General features: G+C 50.2%; 1 protein-coding gene across 2 annotated transcripts in view; it reads right to left on the bottom strand.

Moving 5' to 3' along the window:
* Positions 1-6,860: 6,860 nt before the first annotated feature.
* Positions 6,861-11,603, bottom strand: part of MROH1 (maestro heat like repeat family member 1) — a 2,204,128-nt gene continuing 2,199,385 nt past the window's right edge. For both annotated transcript variants that reach the window (XM_086966435.1, XM_086966436.1), the window contains exon 43: positions 6,861-8,142. In XM_086966435.1, the coding sequence (XP_086822561.1) occupies positions 8,057-8,142 (86 nt within the window). In that variant the 3' untranslated portion in view covers positions 6,861-8,056. The remainder of the gene's footprint in view (positions 8,143-11,603) is intronic.

Here is an 11,603-nt window from a genome sequence, read left to right as displayed (position 1 = left end):
GCCCAGTAGGTATCCCAACGTTGAGTCCAATAGTTTTCAGAGTATGGCAGATTTCAGGGACTTGATACAGTGATTGTTCAGGGTTGAGCAAACGCTCGCCAGGGAGTCTAGTGATTCCCAGGGGAAATTTCTTATATTCCTTGTAATATCATTCTCCAGTAAGGGCATAGAGTGAAGCTGTAGAGGACACCGGTCTGTAGTGTAGCACGGTGTTCGTGGTAATAACCACCGAGCACGATGCTCGGTGGTTATTACCACGAACACCGTGCTACACTACAGACCGGTGTCCTCTACAGCTTCACTCTATGCCCTTACTGGAGAATGATATTACAAGGAATATAAGAAATTTCCCCTGGGAATCACTAGACTCCCTGGCGAGCGTTTGCTCAACCCTGAACAATCACTGTATCAAGTCCCTGAAATCTGCCATACTCTGAAAACTATTGGACTCAACGTTGGGATACCTACTGGGCTGACTCATTCGTACCTAGTGTGAACACCTCCTTTTAATATATGAAGGTTATATGCCTTTGAAGAAAAATTGCCATCTGCTGTTTGATCCACACGGTTTTGTCCGAATAGGTTGACAACTTCAAACTGAATTGATTCGCCCTGACGAAGTTCCACAAGGCAAATGGAACGAAGCGCGTTGGCTGTGCCTGTATCTGACGAATACTGTTAAATAAAGAAAAAGATATACAATATACCATTTTTCTTTTGGACTCTAATTGTGTGCACCTTCCATCTTATGTTTGAGGAGCCATCAAAGGGCATGTCCATAAGCGAGGCATGACCATACCCTGAAAAGCTGGTCGCACAAGTTACATACCTTCGGTAACGATATATCTGTAAGAAACAGTAGTTAGTGTTAGATTCCTTACCTTAGAATATTCCCAGGCATCAGACTGGATCCGGAAAGTTTTCATCAGCAGTACCCCTGCGCGTCGCTAGGCGTCGTCTGCGGCTCCGCGTCCGGCGTTGTGATCGCCGGGATGATGTAGTCGGAGTACTTAGATGCCGCCCTCGCGCGCTGACGTCAGTTCTGTACATAGCTTTCCGCACCAGGAAAGCAGAGCCATGATAGAAATAGACACTGGTGCCATGAAACTAGGGCCCTGAAAGGGATGTCCTTAACCCTAGATATCGGTTTGCAGAACGGGAAGGATGGGTGGGGCGGTAAGGAATCTAACACTAACTACTGTTTTACAGTTATATCGTTACCGAAGGTAAGTAACTTGTGCATCTGAAAGAAACAGGTTAGTGTTAGATTCCTTACCTTAGAATAGATACCCCAGCAATACCAAACCCGGTGGTGGGTCTGCGAACCAAGATCACACCAGGAAGTCCTGGAGAACAGAACGGCCGAAAAAGCCATTTCTCCGGACTTAGCTGTCCAGGCAGTAGTGTCTAGCAAACGTGTGCAGCGAGGCCCACGTAGCTACCTGGCAGATTTCCTGCAAGGGGACTCCCCGACCCAGGGCAGTAATAGCTGTCGTGGCTCGAGAGGAATGGGCGCGCCGCTCAACAGGAAGCTCTTTTTTCGCCAAGGAGTAGCAAACCTTGATGCACAAGACAACCCACCAAGAGATGGTCCGTTTGTGCACCGCCCGTCCCTTCTTAGCGCCCACATAACCAACAAAGAGCTGGTCGTCCACCCGGAACTGGCGTGTGCGATCTAGATAGGAGAGCACACGTTTTGGGTCCAGACGGTGGAGCCTCTCTTGCTCTTTCGAGGGATGCGGAGGCAGAAAGAAGGTGGGCAAGGTGATGGACTGCCCGATGTGAAAGGCTGCGGCTACCTTGGGCAGGAAAGAAGGACGAGTCCTAAGAACAACTTTGTCCGGATGGACAGAGAGGAAATGAGATTTCGAAGATAGAGCCTGGAGCTCACTCACTCTCCTGGCAGACGTAATGGCAACCAGGAATGCAGTTTTAAGAGTCAGAAGACGAAGAGGACAGTTATGAAGTGGCTCAAAGGGAGCGCACATCAGATATGTTAGAACAAGATTCAAGTCCCACTGAGGCATCACGAAGGGAACAGGAGGACACATGTTTGTGATGCCTTTCAAGAATCTATTTACAACAGGGGACTTGCAAAGAGAAGGCTGATCAGGAAGCCTTAAGAAGGCTGAAACGTCCGAGAGGTAGCCCTTGATAGTGCCCAGAGCAGAGCCCTGCTGAGCAAGGGAAAGCAGGAAGAAGCTCTGAAAGGGGGGCAGAGAGTGCACCATGCCACAAATTTGTTCCACCGGCAGGTGTATACCGTTTTTGTGGAGGTATGCCTGGCTGCCAGATCACATCGCAAACTTCAGGAGGCAAGTCAAATGGTCTCAACTGATGCCGCTCAATCTCCATGCTTGTAGGTGGAGACTAGACAGGTTTGGGTGGAGGACCGTCCCCTGCTGCTGCGACAGAAGATCCTCCCGAAGAGGCAGACGGTTCGATCGCCATGCTGAGTAACTCGGGATACCAGTATCTTTGTTCCCAGTCCGCAGCCACAAGGATGACTTGGGTCTCGCCTGATCTACTTTAGCACTCTGGGCAGAAGTGGTATAGGTGGAAAGGCGTACAATAGACCGCAGCTCCACTCGTGACAAAAAGCGTCGCAAGCGAGTGCCGCCTTGGAAATTCCAACGCGTAGAACTGATGACATTGCACATTTTCTTCTGTGGCGAATAGATCTAACCAAGGCTCTCCCCACTGCTGAAAGAGACCTTGCGCCACGTCCGAGTGCAGACACCATTCGTGATCCATCATGCACCGGCAGCTGAGTTCATCCGCCCTGGCGTTTAGAGAACCTGCCAGGTGTTGAACCACAAAGGAAATGCCTTGATGTTCCAGCCATGTCCAGAGGCGCTAAGCCTCCTGACATTGGGTCCAGGACCCCACCACGCCTGGTTTGTTGCAATACCACATGGCGGTAGTGTTGTCCGCAAACACCTGCACTACACTTCCTCGGATAGAGGGAAGGAATGCTTTTAGTGCAAGAAGGATCGCCCGAAGCTCCAAAAGGTTGACATGGAGCCTGGACTCCGCCGGAGACCTTTGATCTCTGCCTCTCCCAAGTGGCCTCCCCATCCCAGGAGGGACGCATCCGTCACCACTGTGTGCTCCGGTGGGGGAAGGGAGAGGGATCTGCCATTGACCCAATCGCAATTCGTGTGCCACCACTGCAATTGTTGAGCAGTGCCCTCCGAGATTTGCACATGATCGGACAGGTTGTCCTGATGCTGTGCCCACTGGAACTTCAGGTCCCACTGCAGAGCCCGTATATGCCATCTGGCTTGTTGCCCCAGCAGGATGAAGGAGGCCATCAGGCCCAGGAGCCAGAGGGTCATCATCCTGACAAACTGAGGCTGATAGATCCGAATCATAGCCCGAATATCCCAGACTCGCTGCTCGGGAGGATAAACCTGAAACCGCATTGAATCCAGAACCGTTCTGATGAAGGGGAGCTTCTGAGAGAGACTCAGATGCGACTTCGGCATGGAGAACGCCAGCAAATGCAGGAGATCGGCCGTAGTGTGAAGGTGGGTGACGACTGCCTGGGGCGAGCCCGCCTTCAACAACCAGTCATCGAGGTAGGGGAAGTCTGACACTCCTGACACGCGCAGGTAAGATGCAACCACCGCCATCACTTTCGTGAATACCAGAAGGGCGCTGGTATGGCAAAAGGGGAGCACGGCAAACTGAAAATGATCCCAGCCTACCGTGAACTGCAGGTAAGGCTGGTGGGCCGGCAGGACGGGGATGTGAAAATATGCATCCTGCAAGTCCAACGATACCATCCAGTCTCCAGGGTCGAGGGCAGCCAAGACATGAGCCAGAGTCAACATCTTCAACTTCTCCTTCAGGAGGAAGCGATTGTTGTTCCTGAGGTCCAAGATTTGGCGCAGGCCCCCTTTGTCCTTCTTGGGGACCAGAAAGTAGTGGGAATAAAAACCACGTCTTACTTCTGGCACAGGAACGTGCTCGATGGCCCCCTTGGCAAGGAGGGCCATGACTTCCTGCCGGAGAAGGGCAAAGTAATCCCCGACAAGCGGTGGAACTCAGGTGGCATGGCTGGGGAGGGAGTAACCCCGTCGGACAATTTGCAGCACCCACTTGTCCGAACTGACAGAACGCCAGTGTGGGAGGTGATGTTGAATCCTGCCACCCACAGGCATGGGGTGCACCCCAAAGCTCGGACTAGGAAGGCTTTGAGGCGGATGTCACAGGTGCGGAGGTGAACTAACCCGCCTGCTGGCTCCCTGTGCCGCCACAACGGCCTCCACGCCCACGGCCTCGCTGAGTCTGATTCTGCGCAGGCTTCTGAATGAGCGGGCAGGGGCGCCCTTCCCATGGCCACGAAAGGAATGAAAGTAGACGTGGCCGAACGCGTGGCAGAAAGGACCAAGGACTTGGCCGAAGCCCGAGAGTCCTTAAAACGCTACAGAGCACTGTTGGCCTCATCACCAAACAGGCGAGTGCCGCCAAAGGGCATGTCCATGAGCGAGTCCTGGACGTCCGGAGAGAACCCAGTTGATCTCAACTAGGCGTGGCGGCGATGCGCCACAATCTTTGAAATTGCCATACCGAAGGAGTCTGCGGTGTCTAAACCACAACGAATGGCGAATATATCCGCATCCTTACCCTCGGCCACAGCCTGGGACAGCACAGCCTGGACCTCTTCCGGGCACTGAGGTAACACCTGAGCAACGGTATCCCACACTGCGGTGTGAATAGCGGCCCAACAGACATACAGTGTTCACCGAACGCAGCCCCAAGCTGGCCGAGGAGAAAAACCGCTTGATGAACTGTTCCAGCCTTTTAGAGTCCTTGGGAAAGGCACTCTGGGATGTTGAAGCTTGAATGACCAGACTCTCAGCGTCGGATGAGTGGTCAGAAAGGCAGGGTCACCCGGAGCCGGGCGATGACGCCTGGCGATGTTCTTATCCACAGGGGCCCCTGTCGCCGGCTGCAACCAAGTACCCAACAAGACATCAGTGAGGGCATCATGAAAGGGCAGCAGTGGCTCCGATGAAGTGGACACCGACTGGAGCACCTCAGTGAGGAGATTTTTCTTTAAGGCCACCGTAGCGAGATCAAGGTTAAGGACCTCAGCTGCGCGACGGAGCACCACCGTGGGCGGGGGAGAAGCAAACCCCGGATCAGAGGAGACGTTGAGGCCGCCAGCCTCCAAGTTGCCTGCCCAATCCTGCTCAGAGTCATACTGTCGAGCAAGAGGGTCCTCGGACCCCTCCCAGTCGTCCTCCACCTCCTCCGGGCGTGGCGCAGACCGCGGCAAGGACCGGAAAAGGAACAAACAGCGCCGAAAACGGCACCTTGTCCCAATTTCAATCCCAGGTGGGGATAAAACCGGCCGGGAACTGGAACAGAGGTGGCACCAACGGCATCCACTGCCGAGCCGCAGGTGGCGCTGGGGCCGGCAGCGTGGGACCTTGTGGCGCTGTGCCCAGAGCCACCGGCGCAGGACCCTGCGGCGCCGGGGACAGACCCGCCGGTAGAGTCGACGGTCCGGCAGGATCCTGACACAGGACCGCGTGGCCCAAAGGTCGCACCGGCAGGAGCCCGAGGCCTAAACAGAAGGTCCATGGCAGCTAGAAGCTCTTGCACCTGTGCGGGAGTCGCCGACGGACCCGGGTAAGGCGGGTAGGCCGTGGGACTCCCAGGCTCCGACAGTACCCCTGTCACCCTCACCGCATCTGGGGACCGACAGGGGGATGTCAGAGAGCGACAACGCTTCTTCCACTTCTTTTTGTGTTGTCTCTTACCCGAATCAGAGGGTGAAGACTTGGAGCCTGAGGAGCGGCGATGGTGGCCCCGCGAGTGTTCTCTAGAACGGCCCCTGGACCGCAAACGGCACTGGGATGAATGCCGAACTTCAAGCAACTTCCGGCACCGCTCCCTCAAGGCCTTCGGGCCATGGCCTGACAGTCGACAGGACCGGGAGTCGTGGTCGCGCTCCAGGCAGTAGAGACAGACATCGTGGGGGTCCGCCACCTACATATTGCAACGGCAGGCCCCACAGGACTTTAAACCAGGCATCCCTACATGCTCCAGAAAAGACTAACAAGAGACAAAAAAGTCCCAAAAAAGATAGTCAAAAAGTGACTAAGGTACGTGCTCTAACCGGATCTGCACTTACTGGCATGGAAAAAAATAGAACTTACGTCAGCGCGCATGGGTGGCGCCTAAGTAGTCTCCGTGACGTCATCTCGGCGCTTACGACCGCGACGGACGCGGAGCGGCATGACGCCACCTACTGATGCGCAGAGGTACTGCTAGCAAAACTTTCCGGACCCAGTCTGACGCCTGTGGATATTCAAAGGTAAGGAATCTATCACTAACGTGTCTCTTTCAGATTGTTTGAATACTCATTAGAGGTATCGCCATGAGCTGCTCTCCTAGGACTACTGGAGGGCCTGGGGAAAAACTGGGGTGAACAAACATGGGTGGGAGTAGGAGCCCTGCTAGCAAAAAGAGATACTGAGCAATCATGGAACTTGACTACCCCACTGAGTACTGCGATCTGGCACAGGCCAATGGGATGGGGTGCTAAGATGGAGGAATTAAAACATTTGGCACAGGGATGTCTCCACAAACTGACATGGGGCAAATGATGGGAGTTTTTCAGACTGGTTTGAATTAGAAATTATTACTGTCTGCAATACCCAAAGATCGGTACTTAATCACATGAGCTGTGCTGCGTTATGTTACTGTTGACAAAATTAATTTTAAAAAAATTAAATCAAGAAAAACATTTTTATTTATAAAAAAAAACTAAAGATGAAATATATTTAAAAAAACTAAAATAAGAACACAGGAACTGAAGACACATAAAACCATTAGAGACGATCTTTTATTTAAAAATATGTATTATATTTTATTATATACACCACAGGTTCATCTGAGCAAAAATAATATGTTTTGAAAGTGGTAATGAAAATATGATTTCCACAATCGCAACTATTTGCTAATAATTCTACAGTCCTGGGACTTCTTGTGGTTAGTTTATCCCACACACAGAAAAATCAGCATTAACCAGGCTAGAATCACTGATCATTCAGACCCCAACCGAACCCTTCCACCAAGAGAAAATAAAGTATGAGTGCATGGTACCTTAAAAATGGCAAGCGATAAAGAGAAATGATTTGTCACATCTCTTCGTCAGTGGAGCACGAACCTTCTTAAATTTTATTGGCATAGGACAGACAGAAGCTAAGTCTAGAAGAAGTGTCTACCATCCCAGCTCTAGGAAGCAGAAGACCACTAGGGGAGGGCATACAGCCCGATGACAGTGAAAGTAGCAGCAGTAAATAAGCTGTGACTAACAAAATAAAGTTCTAGAAATGGGCCGGTACTCTGACACAGCATGTAACGCCTTTCCATAGTCCATGTTTCACCAACACCAGCAGACATCAAGTGGAATGGAGTGTCTCCTGTGACTTTAATGTGACCAACGTACTAAGTGCATGGACTATAGTTATTAAATAGTACATGGCCGCCATTGACATAGACTTCAAAGGAGTCCGACAATAGCATATTAATGTGTTGAAAGTCTATTAAAATATTTTCGTGACACCAATATTTATTGGCTGCTGGTGTATCTTCTGAAGTTTCCTCTTAATTGTTTCCCACTAAAAGCTTGAGCTTTCAGAGCTTGTTCATATATATCCAGCATATGAGCATAAACTACTACATTTGCTTCTCTGGCTTCAAGTCAGTGATGCTCACTTCCTACGACATACTGTGGGGAGCGTAAAGCTCTGGACTGTGAGCTCAAGACTAGGATTATTAGTGCCAAGTACATGTGCTCTTCAAAGGAGTATACACTGCATTGGAAGCCTCTGAAAGCAAGCCTTTATCATGGGAAGGAACCTCACGAGCTGTTGTTCTCTATGATGATTTCCCACAGGAGCAGGGAACATAGGCATGGTGGAGAAAGCATGGGTCCCCGTCAGCAGTAGTAGTGTTTTCTTGCATCTCAATGGCTGGCCAGCAACCCTATCTCCAGAGTCTGCTTCCAAGTGATGAATACACAACATATTGAGGATTATGTGAATTTTACAAGCCGGCCTAGTGTCTCTGCTGCCTTCATCCGGACTGCTGGAATGGGGTCGTTGAGCAGAACTGTAAGAGCTGAAAAAGAGCAAGAGAAAAGGAAAAAATTGTTAGAAATACCAAAGTAATTAAAATATCGGGTTCCATTTTATTCTTATCAAAATATCAGTGAAGTGTAATTGAAAAAAGAATCAGACGTTAAGTATCAATACGGATCCACAATATACTAAGGCCATGACAACAAAAATACTGTAAATCTGGGAGCTTGCCGCCAAAATGGGAGTACAAATATGAGCAAATTGCAGATGTTTGTTCTGCGATATGTAGGAGGTAAAACCTGCATGCAATCAGAGGAGCAGACAGTACAAATGTTTTTTGGTATTAGTAGCAGGAGAAATAACATGAAAATGTCCAAGCGTCACACTCCTATTGAGATGCAAATTATCTACCTGCTAAGTGCCCCCTGCACTAACACAAAATAGGGGGTGCACAATTTGCACCCTTATCTGCCAGGTCATAGCAGTGGCACTCTTCATATCAAACTATATAATAAAGCAGTGATTTTGAGTAAGGTACGGGTTATGGGTAACGCACCCTGTAAAAGTGCCTCATATTTCATATACTCCGAATGAGGCATAAAGAAAACATTTCCTTTCACCAGGAAATTTCCCCAGCTAAATTTCACCCTGCCAAATGTGCTAAGGGATAAAGCATGGGTGCAATAAACACAGCTAAGGAAGAAAATGAGTGGGATCGCACTGCTATTATTGATCTGGATCCGAGCTGGCCTGGGTCCAGTGAAATATGCAGGATTTGCCCCAGTGTCATTTACTGACACTAGAACACACTCAGCAGCGCCTGCACGTTGTCTGCTTCCCGTTCCAAGCAGCAATCGTGTGGTGGTGAGGGGGGTTTCTTATTTTTACTTTATGTTGGAACCAAAACAAAGGCCTGGTTTAGCTCCTTAACCGCGGCCGTTATTTCGCCGCAGTGCAGCGGTTCCGTGGAGTGGGCGGGCCGTTTGCAGCACCAGCGAGGTAGTGCTTGCGTCCGCCAAAGGGGGCACGGAAGGTGTTAAAGTGCCATCATCTCTTCTACTGTTCAAGTATCATACTGGCTGGCTGCCAGTTGAACCTAGCAAACAAGTTATTTTTCTTTGATAACATGCTTTCTGGTGGATAATCCTGCTAACCACAGATTCCTCATCTTGTAAATATCCTCAGGCACCGGAAAGGATCCAGGGATTTTTCTCAGCATTGCTCATGCGCTTAAGCAGAAGGCATCGTGTGTCTGTGTTCCCTGATGGAAGTGTTGCCAGAGCCACATATTAGCACTGCCCATGCTCATTGCTGTCAACTTCTTTCTTTACTTTTTCTGTGCCGTCGGGCACAGTGCTCTAAAAGTAATCAGATTTGACAATGAGCAGATATTGAAATTGGGATCTTTTTATGAATGGAAAAGAGAGTCCATTCCACCAAACAGGGAGGTAGGAAGGAGGTGAGAAATCGCAGTTAGATACACTATTCACAAGAAAGACCTTCACAGGTGCTAAGTAACTTGATTATTAGGCTCCAGATAGCTCCCAGACCACAGGGTAATACTCAGACAAAAGGAGGCCTGACGGCCGTTGAAATCAGGCCTATGTTTTGCTCACTTTGCCACTGGATTCAAGCAAGCCTGGCTGAAGACGGCTGTAATGCCAGAAACCGGTCCTAGGAAGCTTGAATCCGGTCCAGGGAAGGCATGGCTTGGCAGTTCGGGCTGGACTGTTCCCATGAGGCACAAGGTCAGACTGATTTGCATATGGCCATGTCTGAACTGGGGTGGCAGAGTGGACTAAAGAACGGTGATGGGTTAAACCCAGATCTGTTGACTGGGTGTGAGTGTTTGATTGGTTCAGATGCTCCGTCCATCATCACCCCCTTTTGTACCGCTTTGTTCGCCATAAGTTGACAGGGTATGCTCAAACGTGAGTCCCTTGCTCACTTTGCCACTGGATTCAAGCAAGCCTGGCTGAAGACGGCTGTAATGCCAGAAAGCGGTCCTAGGAAGCTTGAATCCGGTCCAGGGAAGGCATGGCTTGGCAGTTCGGGCTGGACTGTTCCCATGAGGCACAGGGTCAGACTGATTTACCTATGGCCATGTCTGAACTGGGGTGGCAGAGTGGGCTAAAGAACGGTGATGGGTTAAACCCCAGATCTGTTGACTGGGTGCGAGTGTCTGATTGGTTCAGATACTCCGTCCATCACCACCCCCTTTTGTACTGCTTTGTTCGCCATAAGTTGGCAGGGTATGCTCAGACGTGAGTCCCTTGCTCACTTTGCCACTGGATTCAAGCAAGCCTGGCTGAAGACGGCTGTAATGCCAGAAAGTGGTCCTAGGAAGCTTGAATCCGGTCCAGGGAAGGCATGGCTTGGCAGTTCGGGCTGGACTGTTCCCATGAGGCACAGGGTCAGACTGATTTGCATATGGCCATGTCTGAACTGGGGTGGCAGAGTGGGCTAAAGAACGGTGATGGGCTAAACACAGATCTGTTGACTGGGTGTGAGTGTTTGATTGGTTCAGATGCTCCGTCCATCACCACCCCCTTTTGTACCGCTATGTTTTGGGCCCAGCAGGAAGTAAAAGTAAGAAAGCCCCCTTATCACCTGAAGGTTGCTGATTCATATCCACCAGAAAGAGCATTACTGAAGGTAAGTAACTTGTTCTTATGATGCTTACTTACAACTGCAGATTTCTCACATGTCCTAGAATGGGCAAAGTACCCTTACCACTGGGAAGACAATAGTACTTCATGACCATGCGGGCGGACGCATATATCGCAGCCTGACAGATGTCCAGAAAAGGTGCTCTGTATGCAAAAACAGTGATGGCAGCCTTAGCTCTAATCGAATGAGCCCTTAGACAATGGGTACCCCCAAACATTTCTCCAGGGGCTACAAACTATAGTGTGTGGTGTGCCCGGGGCCACATTAATGGCAGCACTGTGGGAGTGAGGCTTTGTGTGGGGTTTAAGGTGGGCATTGGGAAAGCGAATCACGTACATGGTGTGGTCAGCTAGTCATATAGTTATTTTAAGTGTCTCTTCTAAAGACTAGGAACTTACATTTCGAGAGCAGTATGGAAAGAGTCATAGAATTGACAATACTGTGCTATTCTGCATCTTAATTGCTATCCCTCTCACGTACTTTGGGGTAAGCTCGAACTGCCAAGCCATGCCTTCCCTGGACCGGATTCAAGCTTCCTAGGACCGGTTTCTGGCATTACAGCCGTCTTCAGCCAGGCTTGCTTGAATCCAGTGGCAAAGTGAGCAAGGGACTCACGTTTGAGCATACCCTGTCAACTTATGGCGAACAAAGCGGTACAAAAGGGGGTGATGATGGACGGAGCATCTGAACCAATCAAACACTCACACCCAGTCAACAGATCTGGGTTTAACCCATCACCGTTCTTTAGTCCACTCTGCCACCCCAGTTCAAACATGGCCATATGCAAATCAGTCTGACCTTGTGCCTCATGGGATCAGTCCAGCCCGAACT

The sequence above is a fragment of the Lissotriton vulgaris genome, chromosome 4_1 (assembly GCF_964263255.1).
Source record: "Lissotriton vulgaris chromosome 4_1, aLisVul1.2, whole genome shotgun sequence".
Classification (NCBI taxonomy): Eukaryota; Metazoa; Chordata; class Amphibia; order Caudata; family Salamandridae; genus Lissotriton; species Lissotriton vulgaris.
This window is presented reverse-complemented; position numbering and strand designations above follow the sequence as displayed.